Below are 24282 nucleotides of genomic sequence, written 5' to 3'. Positions count from 1 at the left end.
GGACGACGAAGGGGGACAGAATATAAGAAGTGTAGAGACTAGTGACACATTCAATAGATTAGATTCTCGGGGATGTGAGCGGGTTCTGTCCATTCATTACGTTGGGTTTTCTGTGGAGCCGTCAAACTCTTACAGAGTAATAGGATCAGTCACAAGATATTGGCGCTTTTATTGGGGGATGTCATTGGCTTATGTGTATTATTAGGGCTAGTTCACACAGGGCGTATCCTGGTCCTGATTTTGATGCCGGGTCGGAATAGGACCAAAATGCGGCTTCCGATAGTCGCAGCACTCTGGTCCGGCGTAGGCCCAAATGAATGGGCCTAGTCTGGAGGGTGCTATCGTGAGGCTGACTCAGCCGCGGAATCCGCTTCTTTTTTCCGTGAGCGGGAACATACCACCAACGAAAAAAGAACGCTAGCGGTCTACATAAACCTCTATTGTGACGGGGGTGGATTCGGAGTCAAAATCTGCCCCCTCTTGCCCCATGTGAACGAGCCCTCAGGCTGCAGGGTCAGTGATGTCATTGAGCTGTGATGTCATTGGTTTATGTCTATTATTAGGCTACAGGATCAGTGATGTCATTGGTTTCAGTCTATTCGTCGGTTGCAATGATGTCATTGCTTATTCTGTGATGTCATTGGATTCTTTTTCCTAAATCGTAGTTTCATTGGCTGCTGTTTTGCAATAGGTTACATTGTCAGTGATGTCACTGGTTTTGCTCTCTGATGTCATGAGCTTTTCTTTATGGATAGGCTGCTCTCTCAGTAATGTCATGGCCTGTGCTTTGTGATGTCATTGGTTTCTCTATATTAATAAGCTGCATTGTTAGTGATGTCATTAGCTTCTATCTATTATAGCCTGCACCTCCAGTGATGTCATATTTTTGTGCTGTGATATCATTGGATTCTCTTTAATGATGTGCTGCATTGTCAGTAGTTAATAGGTTACATGGTCAGTGATGTCACTGGTTTCGCTCTCTGATGTCATTAGCATCATTTTGTGGGTAGGTTGCACTGCCAGTAGTCAAATTTAGCTCCTGAATTATGATAGGCTGCATTGTCAGTGATGTCGGCGTCTTCTCTTCGATCATAGTTCGCCTTGTCAGTGCAGTCACCGATCCCTATTGTATTGGCAGATAGCATTCTCAGGGTGTCATTGGCTGCAGATGTCACGATATGTTGCATTCCCCCGGTTTCTCAGTGATGTCATTGGTCCTTGGTGTAACAAGCTGTGAGCTCAGTGATGTCATCAACCTTTGTCTTCTTAGTCATTTGGTCTCTGCGCATTAACAGTCTGTATTTATAGTGATGCCATTGGCTCCCTGTGTATTAATAGGTGGCGCTCTCAGCGACGTCCTTAGCTCCTGCGTGTTAGTAGTCTGTATTCTTAGTGATGTCACCGGCTTCACATTTGTATTAATAGGCAGTATTCATTGTGTTTGGTTCATTTCTATTACTAGTAATGTGCCAAAACCTTCTCCCCATGTGCGCCATTTTGGAAAAAGTTTGCTCCCTTTTCTAGGACCCGTGCAATATCGACAGAACCATGAATACAAAGGAGTTATTCTCACACCTATTTTGCATCCGTCTGGGACCGCTTTACACGGATTCCCTAATACACTCGAGTCTAATGTCAAATCGGTGGAAATGGGCAAGAATAGCCCGGGACTAAAATGCAACTAGCCACGTTGTAATGAATGAGGGAAATTTAAAGGGATTGTCCTGTTGGGGACACTTCTCCACTGTCCCCGTGGATAGGGAATAAGTGTCTGATTCCTGGGGGTCTGACAGCCTTGTTCCCCCATTGGTTAGGAAGACAGGTGACCGAAACTCCCCTAAGGCCTCCTTGTGAGTGGAGCGTCAGTGCAATTGTATGACTGGCATTCCATTCACTTCTATGGGGCAGTAGATGCTGCCTAAGATTACAGACCCGGCACCCCTTATAAGTGAATGGACAGTCGTACAAGCACACCGAAGCTCGATTCACAAGGAGGCCTTGCGGGGAATTTCGGTCACCCATCCTACACCCATTGGGCCTCCCAGCAATTGGACACTTACCCCCATGTTCCCCCTATAACGTAAATATGAAGACTTGCATTCTAATTGGCCATATTTGATGTGTATGTGAATATTCACATAGACCCCAGACCCATATATATGAAATTTGCACAGTATATATGTAACCTGTAATGCATAGGCACCCTTTTTGTGGAATGATCGCTTTCTTGCAATGCTTTGTCCACTCTTCTTCTGAAGAAGCGGTAATACAGGAAGGCCTGAAATGCGTAGGCGTTTGGGTTTTGTTGCTCTCTGTAACTTGGCTTAGTTTGATGTGCTGTCCCCTGGCGATCTTTAGGAAATGCTTCGAGGTGATTCCCAGTTCCACCGGACGTATCCTCAAGCGTTTCCCAGCCGTGCGTTGTTGTTTGTAATGCTTAATCCTATTTTTGGTTGTCATTACCACAGTTTAGGTATTGACTCTGTAATCCTTCACATTGTAAACCTTCTTTTTTTTTAATGCAATAATATTTTTATTTTATTTTTTAATTTTGTGGGATTTTTTTTTTTTTTTTATTTGCTAATTTTTTTGGAGGGGTTTTTTGTTTGTTTGGTTTTTTGTTTGCCCCATAGAGCCCGAGCCAAAGAGATCTCACATGTTTATTAAGTGCTATCACGCTGAGCCTCCGTGAGCTGCAAAATGGACCTGGCACTTGTGCTGTTTGCATGGTGCTATTTGGCTCGGCACTGATAAGCAATAGACAGTCTGGCTCCTTCAAGGAGTCTCTCAGTAATGTCTGAGCACTCGGCAGTTCGGAAACCCTCTGGCTGACTTTCCCCTGTGGACTGTTCATTTATCAGGAAATGAAATTGGTTACAGGGTTACTCACATTGCCAAACCTCACTGACGAAATCAGAATTGTTCCTACTAGCAGAAGGCCCTCGTGTTAACCCTTGTGCAAATGTCGAGCTGAAAGACAAGGGCCCTCCTCCATTTGCAAAAAAAAATAAGAGTCGACTAAATAAATTGTGTTCAATTTTATTTATTTTTTTTGTGGCCTTTTTTAGATATGGGGAAACACCCTCCTATAACAAACCATTGAAGCTAGAAGAAATTCTCGAACTATATTCCCAGGCGCACAATGAGGCTGAGATCGGACATTGCTTGATCTGAGATTCCTCACTGAACTAAACAACTTCAAGGGGGCAACGGATATGTCAAGAATTAGGGTCCTCCTCGAAGAGAATGTCTTGTTTTCCATACCACGTAGAGAGTCACTCGTCTTCACTCGTCACTTTAGATATAGGATCCACTTCATCAGATGGCACAAGATTTGGGCATGGCCCCCCAAAGGTTGGACTGACATCTTTTCAGGAATCGTCTCATCTTGTAGATATACCATGAATGTCTGAGGTGGAAATATCCTTGTTTCTTGAACGAAACCCATTATACCTACACCCTATACCAGTGATGGCGAACCTTTTTGAGACCGAGTGCCCAAACTGTAACCCAAAACCCAATAAATTATCGCGGAGTGCCAACACGGCAATTTAACCTTAAAACACTTTGGATTCACAATTGCGGACCCACAAATTACAGTCGTGTGAATGGAGCTTTACAGAGCTTGTACTGAAAGGTCTGTACACAGTACAATCTGCCCCCAGTGGCCCCACACACACAGTACAATCTGCCCTGCAGTGGCCCCCCCACACACAGTACAATCTGCCCTGCAGTGGCCCCCCCACACACAGTACAATCTGTCCCGCAGTGGCCCCCACACACAGTACAATCTGCCCTGCAGTGGCCCCCACAGACACTACAATCTGCCTGGGGGCCACACGGTGGCTCAGTGGTTAGCACTGCAGCTTTGCAGCGCTGGAATCCTGGTGTTCGAATCCCACCAAGGGCATAAAACCATCTGCAAGGAGTTTGTATGTTCTCCCGGTGTTTGCATGGATTTCCATCCCAGATTACAAAGACATACTGATAGGGAAAAATGTACATTGTGAGCTCTATGTGGGGCTCACAATCTACATAAAAAAAAAAAAAAAAAAAAAAGAGTACAATCTGCCCTGCAGTGGCCCCCACACACACTACAATCTGCCCTGCAGTGGCCCCCACAGACAGTACAATCTGCCCCGCGATGGCCCCCCCATGGGATTATACCTCCACAGTATACTCCACAGTAGCCCCCTCCCCACACAGCATGAAATGGTCCACAGTAGCCCCCTCCCCACACAGCATGAAGTGGTCCACAGTAGCCCCCTCCCCACACAGCATGAAATGGTCCACAGTAGCCCCCTCCCCACACAGCATGAAATATTCCACAGTAGCCCCCTCCCCACACAGCATGAGATGGTCCTCAGTAGCCCCCTGCCCAGACAGCATGAAATATTCCACAGTAGCCCCCTCCCCACACAGCATGAGATGGTTCACAGTAGCCGCTTCCCCACACAGAATAAAATATTCCACAGTAGTTCCCCCTCCCTAACAGCACAAAATGGTCCAGAGCAGCCCCCTCCCCAGACAATACACATATACACTAACCTGAAGGGCCGCCGGGCGTCCTCTCTTTCTCCTATACACTACGGGCGCTGATGACTTACATCATCATGTCCGCGCCGGTGCAGAGGTCACACTCTGTATAGTCAATGTAAGCCGTGCGTACCGCGCGGCCTACACTGAAATCTTTCAGCTGGATGTGCATTTGCACATCCAGCTGAAAGCAGCGATCGCTCGCTAACGGGGAATCCTGTACCGGATTCCCAGTTACTGAGCGATCCGGGCGACCGCAACCGTGCCAGCATAGAGGGCTCTGCGTGCCCTCTCTGGCACGCGTGCCATAGGTTCGCCATCACTGCCCTATACCTTATCAAACCATAAGGGGGGGGGGGTCCTCCACTTGGGACCTCACCTGTTATGAGCCAGAATGGAGAATTATAGTCGTGGCCTTGACCCATCCTCCTATTCCATGGACTGCCATTTACTTGAGTGGCCACAATGTAATACCACATTGCGCCTGTAGTGGCCGCTGCAGGGAAAGTGCCTGGCTAGTCAAGAGTAACAACAAAGAGCATTAGTGAAAAAATGATCGCAATGTGTATCTGGTCCAAAACGTAAGAACACCCAGGAAACTATTCTCTAGGGTCGCCATATATAACGGAATAGGGTGATATAATCTATATCATTTCTAGAGATGAAGTTGAATGGAGCGATCACGGATTATTATATCTTAGCTCCGTTTGACTAGGAGAATCTGGAGGTTTTGTTTTTTTTCTTGCTATTTTTGAGAGTTCATCCAAACAGAACGATTCTCACATACTTCTGGTCCACCCGCTGGCACGCTCCATTTACTGTTTGAAGTTGTTACATGGAAAACCTGAGGAAATATGTGAAGACGGGAGTTTAAGGAGCCGCCAAATAACACGGTTTATTTTTTTGTGTGTTGTTGTTTTCAAGTTTTAAGAAGTTTTTGGCCCCTGGACAAGATTCCCAGTATCCCAGTCAGATTCATCATACAGGGACGGCTGTCTCGAGGACTCTTGGGAGTCGTAGACATCATCGTTTAACCAAGCCAGCTTAATTAATCTTTTAAAACATTTAAAGGGGATGTCTCATAATGTACAACCCTATTCGACTCCCTGGCCAATTGCAGATTTTACCGTTTGCTGCTAATTTTTCCTGCAGCGGCCTCTACAGGGGAAGAGGGGTATTACATACCGATTGTTCCGACAGTGAGAGGACCCAGCATATACGAAATATGCCGTATCAGACCAGGAGATACATTTGCCAAGGTGCCCGTAGGTTGTCAGAAGCAGTTTCCTTCCATAAGAGAGGGTGCATGCTATATATGGCTTTTTCAGCAACTAGACCACCCTGTTTGACTTTGCATCTTTCTACCCTGACTGCATGTTTGGGGGTCGGACCTCCTGTTATGTTTCCTCTTAAAGGGATTGTGCATGACTCCAAAATATGGCTGCTTTCTTCTTCTCAAGAAGTGACATCATGCCTGTTGGTCACATGACCATACTGCAGCTCAACCCCATTCATTTTAATGTCATGGAGATACGGCATTGCCATATGACCAAAGGACATGATGCACAACCCCTTTAAGCTCCCCCTAGTGGTGGCCACAGGGAGCCAGAAGGTTACTGAATTCTTATTGACCACCATCACCTGCTTGAATGTCATAACCATCATAACCAACAGTGTTTTGTAGGAAAATCCCAGTTGGATAATGGTAAGATTGGGTTCAAACCTGCAATGGTTGGGTTTTCGGCGCTCCATCATAAATCACCTGACCATAAAATGCTGCAAGCCCAACTTTTGGCCATGGCTTTTATTTAAAAAGAGCGGACATGTGATGGAAACAGATCCCAGTAGAGTTCCTTGGGCTTTGTTCTTGTCTGCTATTTTAGTAGCCCATTTGGTCCTCCGGACGCCCGGTGCAGATGCCTTACCTGGCTTCTCTTTTTGTTTTTGCTTTTCTGGATACCCTTCCTGAGCACTGAAGTGGATGCTCGGCCCACTCTGCCTGCAGGATGAACTCCCCGAGCCTTCCATAAGACGGATCATCTGTCTCCTAATAGACATGACGCGTTCTCCTCCATCTACAACCGTAAAGGTTATGAAGGTCCTGCAGCCTGCGCGGAGTGCGCGGTTACCACTAACACTTATCCAGCAAAGACATGCTGTTCTTTTTCTTTAACTTTTTGCACAAGTTCTTTCCTGTTTTTCTATTGGTTTATGGCAGCGAGATGTATCCTACGACATGGGTCAAGTGCAGGCGTGACCCCTCCCGCACAATACAATGAGACACGTGGGAGTCGCACATGTTCCAGTCTGTAGAAAAGAACACAGATCGCAAAGCACAATAATAATAGATGTCCCCACCCGTCCTCGAAGCTCATTTCCCTCAGTAGATATATGGTCATCGCATCTCTTCTCGCTGTTGTACGGCTATAACCATTCATCCAGGCAGCTGTATTGTACGCCAGTCTAGATGATGTCCGCACCCCTGGGGTGGCATAACAGCGGCACTTGAAACAATGTCTGCCACAAGCGGCTATTACAAACTCACAAACCCAAAAGTGGCGCAAAACTCAGTTTTTCACACTCTCATGCCCTACCGAGAAGTTAAAGGTCTTGTGATTATGCACAGTAGCTAATACGAAGAAGCAAAGCTGCAGGATAAAGCAGTTGGGACAACTATTAACTTAAGAACACACAGGTTAATCTGCTGATCTGGTCCATCTGAGGGGGCGCGACATAGTCAAGGGGGCGGGTTCAATCATCTTTGTCCTACTGCGAGGCAAAGGGGGGAGAGGCTTCTGCTGCAGCCAGTCGTTTTACAGCCATATACAGGACAATGAAGAGGGAGAGGAAGGACTTGACTGAGCTCCTAGGACACACACAGAAGTTTGGGATTTTTTTTTATTTTTTTTATTTTTTTTTTTACATATTTCTATTTTATTATGTCTCATAATAGGACCCTTGTAAAGTAGATTTATGGAAGACGCACATTTTTTATGCCCCATGATGAGTCTGTATAGATTAGGACAAACCCTACATGACCCCCGGTGACTACCAGTTTCTACGTCTTATCTTGGACAGGAAGTCTGAGGACCCGAGATAAACCTCTACCAGGAGGATGGACGAGTTCAGTAGAAGGCCAGGAATATGTCAAATGTCTGAATTTTTTTGCCGTACAATAACGAACATGATTTTTTTATTTTTTTTTTACTTCTGTATCAAAATACCAGAGCTGTGGTTCTGTAGATTAGGGTTAGATTAAATTGGTTTGGGGCGCTCAGAGCTCAGGAATACACTGGACTCATAGACTATATGTCCAGTGCATTCTCCCAGCATCCCTACTCGCCGGATGTCTAAGTTTGTAGCTTTTTTCGACTGGTAGTGCAAACCTTGGATCTTCCCCTCCTGTCACTTTACCATAGGCAAATTAGAGATCCCGAAAGAGGAGATTTTTTAGGGTTTTATCTTATGTATTTTAAGAATTCCAGTCCAGATATATATATATATATATATATATATATATATATATATATATATATATCTTCGGCACTTTGCTGGTCACATCTGAAAGTGGCGGGGCCAGCACATTTTGTGTCCACGTCACAAGTAAGGAGGAGTGGTCACGTTCCACATATACAGAAGGGGGCAGGGCCACATCCATAGGGGGCATGGCCTAACATTGAATATTCTCATTACCAGCAGCATGCACTATTCTCCTGCCTATTAAATGTTGGCATGTATGGTTGTATTGTAGCTTTTTACAAAACGATAGGTCAATATTTTTTGCACCTCCTGATCTAGAATATGCCGCCTTCAGATAGGACTGTATGTTCAGTGTGGCAGCTTCCCCCTAAAGGGATTTTCCAGGACTTAAAGGGGTTTTCTCATCTCAGGATTTCACCTTCCCCCTCCACGTGAACAATGCCCAGCTTTTAGGCTATGTTGACATTTGCGTCATGGCATGACTCTATGCCTTGTAGTCGTACAAGTTTCCCATTGACTTATAATAGAGTCTTTTTGATAGGAAGGATAGTTATGCAAGGAGCGGGATTACTGATGGAGGTGCCAAACCGTAGCGTGAGCAAAGCCATGGATATAGCAAAGAGCCCAAAGGGAGACTCAGGACAAGTCCAAATACATGTCCAATACACGTCTAGGTGAAGTGATTGGGCCCGTGGAGGTAAGGGCAGCACGCAGCGGTCATCCATGGGCTGTTTGTTCCTTTTTACCACGGACCAGGTACCTGCTCAGGGTCGTGTGCATATAGCCAAAGAATTAGTTGTGTAGTACCGGGCCATCCCTATCGTCACTACTTTTTCCGCCAGTGTCCCTGTTTTTTGGAAAGGGGAAACCTGTGGCCAAGTATAACCTTAAAGTATTCCTGGCACCATACAATGTGAAATTGAAAGGACCATATGAAGTGCATGTAACCCTGGTCTCTGGACAGGGGTGGGGGATTTCTGCTCCCCTCCCCCCTGGCTATGTGTCTGACATTTCTATGGCCGCCCCGTCCAGTTATCATCCATATCTGCTTCCAGCAGGCAGAAGTGCTGTGTGTGCTGGCCTCGCATTAGGACTCAATGGGAGCTTGTAAGTTATCACGCAGCCTTTCCAGGGCATATAGATTGTGGAGCCAGAGGTCTGCAGGCTGAATAGGGGGTATTAGTCAGCATGTCCTGAACTCAGACAGATAAGGGTCCGCTTCCCGGCCTGCTCTGATCACACAGTTAAAGTCTGGTGACAGAAAGTCTGTCTCTGTTTTTAAGCAATTGTTATCATTTTTCCCCTTTTTTTTTTATTTACAAGCCTGGCCGGAGTTATAAATGTACAAATAAAGCCAAGAAATGACATTTAAGGTCTGATGGTCCATTAATAATGTGAAGCCGCGTTCCCATAGTACCTATTCATCCTCTGTCTCATTATATTTGTATTAAGACTGGCCCCAAATAACAGATTAATAAGTCCTTAGACACTGGGCGGCCACCATATTATATAAGGAAGATTAATAATTAATTGTACCACTATTAATTATACAGGAAGGAACATGCAAGTCGCTGAATTCACAGATACAAGTATTCCTTCTATATCAAAACTGCATGGTTTTTCAGTAATTTGTAGCAGCAACTCCTGAGGATTGTGCCTAAGTTTATCTGGAGAGATCAGAATTCATATTTTTGCAAAGGCTTAATAGGAATGTAAATGTCACTGGGTATAGAGAATGTAAGTGCGCCATGATCAGGTGATTCCTGGAGAAGGTTTATTGGAGGAACTGGGTACATTACTGATCCTGAGTTATATCCTGTATTATACTCCAGAGCTGCGCTCACTACTCTGCTGGTGCAGTCACTGTGTACATACATTACATTACTTATCCTGTACTGATCCTGAGTTACATCCTGTATTATACTCCAGAGCTGCGCTCACTATTCTGCTGGTGCAGTCACTGTGTACATACATTACATTACTTATCCTGTACTGATCCTGAGTTACATCCTGTATTATACTCCAGAGCTGCGCTCACTATTCTGCTGGTACAGTCACTGTGTACATACATTACATTACTTATCCTGTACTGATCCTGAGTTACATCCTGTATTATACCCCAGAGCTGCGCTCACTATTCTGCTGGTGTAGTCACTGTGTACATACATTACATTACTTATCCTGTACTGATCCTGAGTTATATCCTGTATTATACCCCAGAGCTGCACTCACTATTCTGCTGGTGCAGTCACTGTGTACATACATTACATTACTTATCCTGTATTATACCCCAGAGCTGCACTCACTATTCTGCTGGTGCAGTCACTGTGTACATACATTACATTACTTATCCTGTACTGATCCTGAGTTACATCCTGTATTATACTCCAGAGCTGCACTCACTATTCTGCTGGTACAGTCACTGTGTACATACATTACATTACTTATCCTGTACTGATCCTGAGTTACATCCTGTATTATACTCCAGAGCTGCGCTCACTATTCTGCTGGTGGGTTCTATCTGCACCACCACACTGAAGACAATTTCATATGGAGACAATGTGGATTATGATTTTTAACCCATGCCTTCCAATGATAGGGTTTTAGAAGGGGTACAGCCAGTCACCATGATGTTGGGTGCCATAGCATACTGGCTTGTGCACCACAGACACATATAGAAATAGGGAACTGGTTGCAGACTATTAGGTCACTGTAGGGGTTGCTGTCAGGACAGGCTCCTCTTTCGATTCCATGAATAATAACATGATGCAATAAGTAACAAGTAAACATTCCCGTAAACGCTGCACTGTTATACCACATCCTATAGACGTGTGGCCCAGAGAGTCATTATATATTGAGACATGTATTGTGGCACCTTGTTTCTGTCTCCGTTTTAGCTCAGTTGCATAATTCTCCCCTTTCCTAGAATCGAGTTAACTTTTTCCTCTTTTTTACGGCTCTCTTCTACAATTGCCCCATGATTGGTTTTGCTTGATATTGTAGTGCGGGGCTTGTTTATAAACCTTTGGACTATAGGCTTTTTGTCAAGTGCCACCAATTGTTTGCAGATCCAACTATAGTGTCATATCTAATGAGTCCTGGAGGTGGGGCCTGCTGTGGATTGAAACAAGAATTTCCGAATTTTGATTATATCCTAAGCGGTCCATCATCCAGTATGTATGGAAGGGGGAGCTTGGCAGGGATAGAAGAAGAGAAGGGTCAGGCATGTTGGATATATGAAGATATTTTACATATATTATATTATTTATTTATTATGCTTACTTATATAGCGCCAACATATTCCGCAGCGCTTTACAGACATTGTCAGTCACTGTCCCATATAGGGCTCACAATCTACATTCCCTATCAGTATGCCTTTGGAGTGTGGGAGGAAACCGGAGTACCCGGAGGAAACCCACGCAAATACGGGGAGAACATACAAACTCCTTGCAGATGTTGCCCTTGGCAGGATTTGAACCCAGGACTCCAGCGCTGCAAGGCTGCAGTGATAAGCCCTGACCCTTGTCTGCAGCTGCAGGATTTTATTGGCACCTCTTCTGCAGCTGCAGGTTAGTTTGTACAGTCAGTAGTGGATAGACGTATACAGTGCACCTTCCACTGCCCGGGTGGCATCACCCTCCCCCCGTATGTATAATATATAAGTCCATGCAGCCCCTTACTACTATGCATCTGCCCTTCACCATCTATTTTTCAGTGTTGTGGACACCGGAGGATCTCTTGGAGTCGGCCAGGGGTCACAACACATCCCTGTATGTCACCGATATTAAGTGTCATGAACCCCTAAAGTGCTCCTTTGGCCTCCCCTCGCAGGGCCGGTGACTCGTGTTATTGTAGCATGATACAGGAATGAGACAGATGAGAAAGAGAAATGAAACAGGAAGAGCGGACAGTCACGGTGAGTAGGTGCTCTGGAGCCAGACGCAGGACAGTAATAGAGAAAATATGCACTCTGGTAATGTGAGGTTTCACTTAAACCCCCCGAGAGCCTTCATGTCTCCGCCGCCGGGCTCTCGTGCGCAATCCCTTGGCACCGGCTAACCATTAGGGGGTGAAGCTATGTATAACACACCACAGGAGGGCTGTATTTACTATCCACTAAGCTGTCCTCTCCAGCACGCTGGGACTCCTAGTCCCCCTCCATAGCCGTAGACTATACCAGAAATGGCCGACAGCTTCCATAGCCGAGTGCCGGAAATGATTGCAATATTATTACGGCTTGGAAAGCTGCTCGAAAATCTGTATTTGTTTTTGTGATTTAGCAATCTATTCGCTGCAGAGAAGAGAGAAATAAGGCCACAGAAGTGTTTGCGGTAGGTTCATTCTTACATCTCTAGTCTTACATCTGTTCCAAGGACTTCCTGTGGCTTTTGATAAAGTCACGTGATTGGAACGGCAGACAGTCTGCAATGTATTTGGACTGTCTCGTTTTTGCACCTCTATCCAAACCACTGACTAGCACTTCTGCTTTTAGCTCACGCAATGTTCTGCCGTCTGCATATTGTGCGTTGTCTTCTTCTTTTTTTTTTTTTCTCTTTCTCTCTCCCTGTCTCTGGGTTGTAAAAGCAAAAAGTACATAGTGATCCAGCTCAGACGGGAGAAAGACGCCATCAAAACTTGATTTATAGAGTCATGCCGACAGTTCTCGTGTGGAAGGGACGTTTTCAATCTGCGATCTGCAGGCAGCATGTTATAGAGCAGGAGAAGATGAGCACATTGATATGTAGTTCTATGGGGAAAGTGTTTTAGGAGTCTAGTGGGCGGTCCTATTCGTGATCAGATTGGCTGTCAGTCACTGAGCACCGCCCACAGGACTCTTAGGCTAAGTTTATACCTGTGTTGGATGGAGAGCCAAGTCCTGAACAAAGAACTTTTTCTCTTCGCCGGTTTCAGTATAAAAACGACGGACACCCAGTGGAGCCCACTATAGTTTTTGGGGACCGCGGGGTCCACAGGTATCTGCTGTTTTAGCGGTCTGCCCCTCCATCGTTTGGATCCCCCATAGAACCCGAACAACGGAGACCAGTGCGCAGATGTGAACCAAGCCTAAAGCAGATATATGAACTGATACATGACGGGTTCTAGTTTTACTGACCCCCTCTCTCTTGGAATGTCTAGGAGGCTCCTGAAAACAGAGGCGATTTTGTATAGTTGATTTCGGCACTTTTTGGTCGCGGGACAGGACATTTCGCACCCATGTCGCAAGTAAAGGGAGTTTGGTCACGGCCCACCTATATAGAAGGGGGCATGGTCATATCCATAGGGGACATGGCCGCACATTGAAAATTCTCATGGCCTGCTGCAGGCACCATTCTCCTGGGTCATGCCTATTAAACATAGGCACAAATGGTTATATTGTAACATTTTCGCAAAACTATATGCCAACCTTCTCAGCTCCTCCCGTTTGCAGATAGGACGGTATGTTCAGTGTGGCAGCCTCTCCTTAAAGGGATATATTAGAACTTAAAAGACGTTTTCTCATCTCAGGATTTCACCTGCCCTCCTGTCTCTTCTCCCCTCCACTTCCTGGTTTTTAGCCCAGTCCTGCAGCATGCTGGTGCTTGTAAACAGCACGGTAATCCTTAGATTTACATATACAGATAACTTAGGCACTGAAACTTGGCCAGCTCTTATCTTGGCTCAGAAACTGAAAGCAATATGCATAGATAAGGAAAGTAGAAAATACAGATGACCAGGAGCCAGGACTGAGTCATCGGCCTGATCAGAGAAGTGGTCTGTGACCTAGGGAACCGGCTGTATACACTGAGGAGAGAGATATGGCTGTGTAAAGCAGTGTATTGGGTAAAACACTTCAGACAGCTTAATCTACAAGTCTGAATGTGATCCTAGGGATAGTAGGACCCCTTTAAAACACAGATGGTCTGTCCAGCCCTGAATATCTTGGCATCGGGGTCACTTGGTGTCTCCCTTTAACTTCATTTGGAAGGCATTATGCCCTTTACTTCTGAAGACTGTCCAGTGGGTTTTTGCACCCTGAAGATTTAGTATATGCACCCTAGATATAATGTTGGAAGAAGAACTGGATGAAGAGTCGACTACGTGAGATAGTAGGGGAAAAAATGGAGACGTCAGTGCTAAAACTCCAAGAGCAACAGACAGCCGGCCAAGTGACACCGAGCTGCGGCAAGATAAGGTTTCCCTCCATTATTAATGCCACGGTCAGCTTCACAAACATTGTCATCCTTGTTGTAGTCGTGTTGCAGAGTGGCGGGTTATTATTAGGCCTAGCCACATCCTTATAAATAATGAATCGGGTCATGTATTATCTCCCCCGCCAATTACACCAGCCAGGCTTTTTATCTCCAGCCCTGTTGACTTAAGCAACAATTAGGAGCAGACACCAGGCCGGTTCTCATGGCCTGACATCAGACTGACATGAGGGCTGGCCATCCCGAAGGATAGGATCACATAGAGGTCACACCGTCCACCACACTGTCTTCCATTGTTTAACCACCTGCCCTGTCCTGGCTTCCGGTATCGATCACCAAAGCAAGATTTTGGGGTATTCCCATCATCATGATCAAACCTCCTGGTCTCCCGAGAGTCCTTAAAGTGACAGAACAGAGGTCTCTTCTCCATTTCTGGATGGTGCCCCTCCTAGCCATCTGCTTTGACCCATACATAGGTATTACACGCGACAATGTGCATTACTAGTGTGCTAGTCATATCTATGACCCCCATACACACCATGGTGTATCTTCACGACCCCCTATATGGGTCAGTGAGCCCGGGGCAAAGCTCAGGACTTGTCCTGTTATGCGGCCCATGCTCATTAACTTCAGTGAATGGGGCCATGGGCATAGGCGCGGCACACAAATGGCATCCATGTGCTGTTAAAACACAAGCCGGCGGCACGCACATGGTGGTACTGGCAGGAGCGTCTCACTAGGTTCCTGGACAGTATACAGCAATGTCCTTATTCTTAGCATTTTGTCCAATAACTTGAAATTTGGAGTTTTTAGAGATGATTCATGTCAATATCTGTGGTATGTCCATGTGTGATGGCAAACGACAGCTAAGTTCTCCTAGGAAGCCATATTGGCCAGTCAAAAACCAAAGGGCAAGAGTTCTGATTTGTAAGAACTATATATTAGTAAGGAGCATATGATAGTGTTTACAGCATGCTTATGGAAATTATTATATCATTGGGGGGTCAGACTCTCGGGGCGTCCTCCAATCTGCTGTTGACATGCTTGAGACAAAGCTGCAATACCTATCATAGCCACTGCAAATAGTGTGGCACTGTGCTATATCATCCAGTGTAAACAGTGAAGCACAAGGTCAGCGGCTCCTAAATACAGTATGTATATGTGTGTGTGTGTGTGTATGTATATATATATATATATATATATATATATATATATATATATATATATATATATATATCCTGCACTTAGGTCACTGACCACCAAGCCTAATACTACATTACACTACTGCACTTGGCCATGGGTTTTTTTTTGTTTTCTTGTTTGTTTGTTTTTTGAAGCAGTCAAAAATAGTATTACAATAGAAGATAATACCACCATAAAGACCACCACTGACAATAGATGGTATGAGTAAGACCAGAAAAGCCGACATTGTTCACTTTATTTAGTATTATGCTTAAACAATCTGCACGTATCTGCTAATCTCGCCTTCTACTCCAATCACACCCAAAGCTGCAGCCAAAACTTTTGCTGCTTGAAATTAGTCACCTCAGCCCCACCTCAGATATTATAAGTAAAGATGCATTCAGGTACTTTTAGCAGTTTTCTAGAAGATACTGCAAATGAATGTTGTTTACAGAGAATGAAGCGTCAGGGGATTAACTGGGAGATGTGTGAGCTTAGAAGAAAGTAGACGTGTCGTAGATCAGAAGATTTCGTTTCCTGTCCTAAAATTGGGAAAATTACAAAGCCAACATTGAGGGTTTCGGACACCCCCGCCCTGAGATTGTCAGGTTGCCATCATGGGATGTTACTGGTCCCACCAGGGATGGTGAGCAGGAACGGCTTGCACATTAGTAATTACCTCCGTCCTAGTAATGACCTCCGTCCATCTCGGCGGCCTCTGGCCCCATCACCTCACTTGTCGTCTTCGGTATTGAGGAGATGGACAGAGCTGCCCTTCACTCACCAACCACTTCAAGCTGCCGGCGGAGCCGCGTGAGGTTTCATTGCTGCAGGTTACGGGGTCCGGCTTAGCGGATTGGCACAGGGTTAAAAGAGCCTTTCATTCTGTAACTACTCCTTCAAATCCGCCTATGATCAAAAGTTATTAAGTTTTACCGTTTGACAGCGAGCATGAGGTGAGCTTAAATCTTGGCCACGAGCGAGTCCACATCAGTAGGACTGTGTAACCATACCTCTTAACTGTGCTACATCAACATCACCGGCCGTCATCAAGTTGACAAACGGTTTCCAGGCTGCACTGTCAGTCCGACTCTAAATAAGCCCTTTGTCTTTCATTTCACGGACAGTGACATCCTGAGGACTTGTGCTAGGAGAAATGTAAAACCTATAGGCAATGTAGATGTGATGGATGTGCGTAGCCAGTTTCATGTTCTGTAATGTGGGTGACAGCGAGGAGGGGGGTGTATTAGGAAATGTTCACTGTCCTGATACAGAAGAGTTGTTGGTGCAGTAAATGACCTTAGCTGGAAAGTGCTAAATACGCAACACATTTGTAAACGTCATGAGGCAGTTTAACAGAAAATTCACACACGTCCACTGCCTAAGTACAAGAATATAACTACTATAATACTACCTCCTATGTACAAGAATATAACTACTATAATACTACTCCTATGTACAAGAATATAACTACTATAATACTACTCCTATGTACAAGAATATAACTACTATAATACTGCTCCCTATGTACAAGAATATAACTACTATAATACTACCTCCTATGTACAAGAATATAACTACTATAATACTGCTCCTATGTACAAGAATATAACTACTATAATACTGCTCCTATGTACAAGAATATAACTACTATAATACTGCTCCTATGTACAAGAATATAACTACTATAATACTGCTCCTATGTACAAGAATATATCTACTATAATACTGCTCCTATGTACAAGAATATATCTACTATAATACTACCTCCTATGTACAAGAATATAACTACTATAATACTGCTCCTATGTACAAGAATATAACTACTATAATACTGCTCCTATGTACAAGAATATAACTACTATAATACTACCTCCTATGTACAAGAATATAACTACTATAATACTGCTCCTATGTACAAGAATATAACTACTATAATACTGCTCCTATGTACAAGAATATATCTACTATAATACTGCTCCTATGTACAAGAACATAACTACTATAATACTACCTCCTATGTACAAGAATATAACTACTATAATACTGCTCCTATGTACAAGAATATAACTACTATAATACTACCTCCTATGTACAAGAATATAACTACTATAATACTACCTCCTATGTACAAGAATATAACTACTATAATACTGCTCCTATGTACAAGAATATAACTACTATAATACTACCTCCTATGTACAAGAATATAACTACTATAATACTGCTCCTATGTACAAGAATATAACTACTATAATACTGCTCCTATGTACAAGAATATAACTACTATAATACTGCTCCTATGTACAAGAATATAACTACTATAATACTACTCCTATGTACAAGAATATAACTACTATAATACTACCTCCTATGTACAAGAATATAACTACTATAATACTGCTCCTATGTACAAGAATATAACTACTATAATACTACCTCCTATGTACAAGAATATAACTACTATAATACTGCTCCTATGTACAAGAATATAACTACTATAATACTGCTCCTATGTACAAGAATATAACTACTATAATACTGCCCCCTATGTACAAGAATATTTCTACTATAATACTTCCTCCTATGTACAAGAATATAACTACTATAATACTGCTCCCTATGTACAAGAATATAACTACTATAATACTACCTCCTATGTACAAGAATATAACTACTATAATACTGCTGCTATGTACAAGAATATAACTACTATAATACTACCTCCTATGTACAAGAATATAACTACTATAATACTGCTCCTATGTACAAGAATATAACTACTATAATACTACCTCCTATGTACAAGAATATAACTACTATAATACTGCTCCTATGTACAAGAATATAACTACTATAATACTGCTCCTATGTACAAGAATATAACTACTATAATACTGCTCCTATGTACAAGAATATATCTACTATAATACTGCTCCTATGTACAAGAAAATAACTACTATAATACTACCTCCTATGTACAAGAATATAACTACTATAATACTGCTCCTATGTACAAGAATATAACTACTATAATACTGCTCCTATGTACAAGAATATAACTATAATACTGCTCCTATGTACAAGAATATATCTACTATAATACTGCTCCTATGTACAAGAAAATAACTACTATAATACTACCTCCTATGTACAAGAATATAACTACTATAATACTGCTCCTATGTACAAGAATATAACTACTATAATACTGCTCCTATGTACAAGAATATAACTACTATAATACTGCTCCTATGTACAAGAATATATCTACTATAATACTGCTCCTATGTACAAGAACATAACTACTATAATACTACCTCCTATGTACAAGAATATAACTACTATAATACTTCTCCTATGTACAAGAATATAACTACTATAATACTACCTCCTATGTACAAGAATATAACTACTATAATACTGCTCCTATGTACAAGAATATAACTACTATAATACTACTCCTATGTACAAGAATATAACTACTATAATACTGCTCCTATGTACAAGAATATATCTACTATAATACTGCTCCTATGTACAAGAATATAACTACTATAATACTACTCCTATGTACAAGAATATAACTACTATAATACTACCTCCTATGTACAAGAATATAACTACTATAATACTGTCCCTATGTACAAGACTATAACTACTATAATACTACTCCTATGTACAAGAATATAACTACTATAATACTGCCCCTATGTACAAGAATATAACTACTATAATACTACCTCATATGTACAAGAATATAACTACTATAATACTACCTCCTATGTACAAGAATATAACTACTATAATACTGCTCCTATGTACAAGAATATAACTACTATAATACTGCCCCTATGGACTAGTACTTGTATTTCTGGAGTTATGCTGGTATATACTGTATATACACGTTTCTGCAGACACTCGGTGACAGTCCGGAGCCTTCTATAATCTCAGTGTCCGTATACACATGGGAGATGGAGGGACTGATAATATCCATTTCCTACGTAGAGGAAATCTCTGGTAAATTGTCTTTTCTCAGGCTAATGGTCACACAGTGAATTCCAGCTTGTGTATTATGAAAACTTAAAGGTCCAAGAAGGAAAAAAAAAAACCTCCATTATGTTGATTCTGAGGAAATGGCATTGTGACGCTGTGCTGAATGGAGGGTCTGATGTCTGCTGCGGTATAGGAGACAATGGCGTGCCCTGCAGAGACTAATCACTCAGCACTCATATGATAGCGCCATTGTCTGTGCAGGGAGTTTTCATTATCCGTCTATTGAATGACTTGTAGTGTGTGTATAGTAGGTGGTAAACATGTATACGGCATCTATGAGAGCCGACATTAACCAGTTCTGCCGCCTCTGTCCCATTCACTCCTTGGCTTTCAGATCATACAAAGCTTTCTTTCCCCGGCATTTCCCGGCTCGCAGACTTCAATGAGTTTTTCCCATTGTTTCTGTAACGTAAGAGCTCGGTACCGGCAGACGACAAGAGTGCAGGCGAGACGGCCGGAGCGGGGTCAGATCTGAACATCTCAGAAAGTAGAACAAACACACGGTATACTCCTGAATGTGGGGTAAATGGCGGGTTTCTGTACTTGAGGTGTAAAAGTTTCCTAAGTGGCGATAATTCATACCGCCAAATATTCTCCCTACCCCAATAATAAAGCCTTGGGACGACGAGCATTGGAATAGCAAAACTACAACTGGTTTCCCTAATAGTGGAAGACGAAGACCAAAACCATATGACTCCATCATTGATGTAATGGATGTGTCCCACATGGAGATGAGTTCTTAAAGGGGTTGTCCAGTTTGGAAAATCCCTGTGCCTACACTCTTTTGTATGTGTGTTTTGGGGGCGTCCTCAATGTGTTTGGGATCCTCTTTGCACCAGTGAATAGTATTTATAAGAGCATCTCTGTCCCTGGAGGACCTGCATTACACAGATAGGCCAGTAACATGTGTGGGCATTGTGTAATGCCTCATCTCTCCTCTGGAGGTGCTATAGGAAAATATAAATCTTACCGCCACATTTTGCTACAGATTACAGCTAATGGCTTGGGGTCCCCAACAACGGGAGTCTGTGTGTTCAGAATGGGACCATTCTAATCAATGGAAACTGCAATGGCCCCCAGCCCACACATGTAGGTAAAAGTACAGCCACAGCAGGACAAGTGTACGGTCCGACTCCGCTCCTCTTGTGCAGGTAGCTGACTCTAGGGGGGTTTCTGATTTGGGGGCTGTCTCGGGTGTCTTCCTCTTTATACCCTTTGCTGCTGTTTTCATTAATCTACCTTATTTTCCTCCATAGAAATTCCCTGAGCTGAAGTTCAAGTACGTAGAAGAGGAGCAGCCGGAGGAATTCTTCATCCCGTACGTCTGGTCCTTAGTTTACAACTCAGGCGTGGGACTGTACTGGAACCCACAGGACATTCAGCTCTTCACTATGGACTCCGGTTGAGCGAGACACTCGGTACGGGATAAGCTTTGTGGGATATCTGCTGCATGGAGGGAACGTCCGACCTTGCGCTCTGCAAAGTTTGGTCACCTTCGACCCCCTCTTCCCCTGGTACGAGGGGTCACATCCTAAGGTTGTACACAGTGTCTGACTCCTACACAACCATCACCTAGCATCTCTATTTTTAGTGTTTCTTTATATTTTTTCCTTATTCTAATGAATCTTTATGTTACAAAAAAAAAAAATATCAGAAAATTTTATTTTGGCAAAAAAAGGTGAAGTTTTAATGCTATCGGTATCTAAATATATATATATATGTCTGCGTTTGATTGAATAAAGCTGTGAAGGGAACGGCATGAACGTCATCGATGTATCCTACCTATGTTACCATATTACTCTGTTGTCCCTATGGGAAACGTCACAATCCTGGGACAGGAAGTGTTATCTGTAGTGGGACTGATTATTATATAAGAGCTGACAATCGCCATGTCCGTGGTCAGATATAGTCCGGGACTTCTTTTATATTGTATAGTGGGACTGTATATTAGGCAGGATATTACCTTGTCCATGAGATAAGCGGCATCAGAGGTTTCTGGCGACCGTTTATCTTCCCATTTGGTCACTCTAAACACATTAGTCTAAGAAGGATGATGGCTATTGCATGTCTGTAGCCAATGACGGAGGGCCAAAATGTATATTCAGTATAGGGCCATCCTGATCTATCCCTTATCTTGGAACTTACTACAAGTTTTTCATTGGCGTAATTTATTTAGTGGCTAGGGACGTTGAGTTCTTTTTTTTTTTCTTCGGTGACAGGTGATGTTTTTCCATCTGTGACATATTTTTAGCTGGATTTTCCCTTTCAAAAATTCTGGATGATTTTCGTAATAGATTACTAAATATATCAATAAACCGCAGTGATCTCCAGCATGTCGGGCGCAATCTGTTATATAACTATAACCCCCAACAAGGCCATCAGGCCATACCGAGGGTTGTAGTTTTGCAACAGCCACAGGTTGGAGATCTCCACTTTTAGGTGCTTTACCGTGCAGTTCCCAGCTTTTCCCGCTACTCCTGATGAAGGTACTGCTTTATAATCTCGGTGGGGCGTGAATATGAAGTCCACTCTGTATATAACCGTATTTATTTTGATATTCAGAATATATAACCTAGCATGGATTTTTAGACTGTAGTTTTCTATGCCTGCCCCTCCACCACTCTCTGCTTGGGCCTGATACAGTAAAACATGGGCACCATTCGTTCATTATCTGCAGCTTTAAAAAGGATTTCCGGGCTACTTAAATGATGACCTTGGCCATAGGTATAGGTCAGTTAAAGATCGCTGCAACCTCTTCACTACTTAACAAGCACAACGCCGTGCGTTTGTTTAGTGGCTTGCCTAGTATCATGGCTTAGCCCTGTTACTTGAATGGGACGGAGCTGCGATTAGGCCATATGACCGATGACACAGGCTTGTGATATGGAAGCAACTCTCACAGATCACCATTGCAAGCTGAGCCATTGGGGTCCTGGGTATCAGACAGTTAAAGGGATCCTATCATTGAATACCCTTTTTTTCTTTCTTAAGAAAGGCTATTCTTCTCCTACCTTTAGGTGTCTTCTCCGCGCCACCGTTCGGTAGAAATCTGGGTTTTCTTCGGTATGCATATAACTTCTCACACAGCACTAGGGGCGTCCCCAGCGTTCAAACAGCACTAGGTGCGTTCCCAATGCTGCGAGAGAAATATCCAGCGACGCCTCCATCTTCTTCTGGAAGGCCCTCTACCTGTGTCTTCTTCCGTCCTGAGCTTCAATCTTCTAGGCCTCGGGCAGAGCCGACTGCACATGCCCACGGCCACAAGAAAATGGCCCCTTACACCAGCTTACTGTGTTAGCGGCCACAAGAAAATGGCAAGTTGGTGTAAGCGGCCATTTTCTTGTGGCTGTGGGTATGCAGAGTCGGCTCTGCCCGAGGCCTGATGGCAGAGCCGACTGCGCATGCCTACAAGATTGAAACCCAGGACGGAAGAAGACACAGGGACAGGGCATTCCAGAAGAAGATGGAGGCGGGGCTGGAGATTTCTCTCGCAGCATTGGGGACGCCCCCATGACTGTGAGAGAACTCATTTGCATACCGAAGAGAACCCGGATTCCTACCGAACGGCGGCGCGGAGAAGACATCTAAAGGTAGGAGAAGAATTTCTTAAGGCTATTCCTACATGTTAGTCAGAAAACAAAGGGTATCCAATGATAGGATCCCTTTAAAGAGGACCTTTCACCATATCCGGGCACATGCAGTGTTATATACTGCCAGAAAGCTGACAGTGCGCTGAATTCAGCGCACTGTCGGCTTTCCCGATCCGTGCCCGGTGTAAAGCGCTATCGGTCCCGGTACCGTAGCGCTTTAGTGTCAGAAGGGCGTTTCTGACCATTAGCCAGAGACGTCCTTCTGCCTCGCGGCGCCAATCACGCTGTGCTGTGGAGCGGGGAGGAACTCCCCCTCCCTCTCCTGATAATGCTCATCTATGGACGAGCTGTGTGAGCAGAGGGAGGGGGCATTCCTCCCGGCTCCACAGTACAGCGCGATTGGCGCCGCGAGGCAGAAGGACGTCTCTGGCTAATGGTCAGAAACGCCCTTCTGACCATAGAAGAGCTACGGTACTGGGCCGTAAGCTCTTCACACCGGGCACAGACCGGGAAAGCCGACAGTGCGCTGAATTCAGCGCACTGTCAGCTTTCTGGCAGTATATAACACTGCATGTGCCCGGATATGGTGAAAGGTCCTCTTTAAGTTCCAGAAAACCCCGTTAATGCTAGATTCATGCCTGCTCTGCATTCAGGGTTTCTGTCCCCGAATCCGCTTGAGTAATGCAGAGCGAAGAGTCCTCAAAGAAGGGCTTTTCTCTCCATATTTGTCGGGCGGAAACTTGGCGGATCCCATTATAGCCTATGGGTTTCTCCATCTGCAGTCAAGTATCCCATCTCTTGTGTGAGCTGTCACGGCTTTGATCACATCACTTTTGTAATGTCCATTTACTGCCTATCATAAAGGTCCACGGGTTCTCTAAAATATGGGGTGAACAGAGCCTTACATGGCCAACATTGCTGAATGTGTCACATCCTCACGAAAGATCATCCAGTCCTGGCTTTTGGCTAGTGAGATAATTCCACCAAATGAAAGATATAAATAAATAATATTCACAAATCTCTTCACATGGAGAATTCTGAATTTATTTTTGTACAGGTGATTAGAAAAATATTTTAAAAAAATGTTTTTGGTTTTTTTAGTTTTTTGGGGGGGTTTTTACACATCTCGGTGATCACGTGTGTAGAGGCCGTAAAGCTGCCAGGACATAGCACAAATTCATGGTGTAAAGGGAGAAAAAAAAAATCTAAATTTTTGGGAAACCTGCATGCAAATGAATTCGAATGTTTTG

General features: G+C 43.7%; 1 protein-coding gene across 2 annotated transcripts in view; it reads left to right on the top strand.

Annotated features, from left to right (window-relative positions):
• Positions 1-21201, top strand: part of DYM (dymeclin) — a 232536-nt gene extending 211335 nt beyond the window's left edge. For both annotated transcript variants that reach the window (XM_075268966.1, XM_075268958.1), the window contains one exon: positions 20699-21201. In XM_075268966.1, coding sequence (XP_075125067.1) covers positions 20699-20848 — 150 coding nt within the window. In that variant the 3' untranslated portion in view covers positions 20849-21201. The remainder of the gene's footprint in view (positions 1-20698) is intronic.
• Positions 21202-24282: the final 3081 nt, after the last annotated feature.

This window comes from Leptodactylus fuscus, chromosome 1, assembly GCF_031893055.1.
Source record: "Leptodactylus fuscus isolate aLepFus1 chromosome 1, aLepFus1.hap2, whole genome shotgun sequence".
NCBI lineage: Eukaryota > Metazoa > Chordata > Amphibia > Anura > Leptodactylidae > Leptodactylus > Leptodactylus fuscus.
This window is presented reverse-complemented; position numbering and strand designations above follow the sequence as displayed.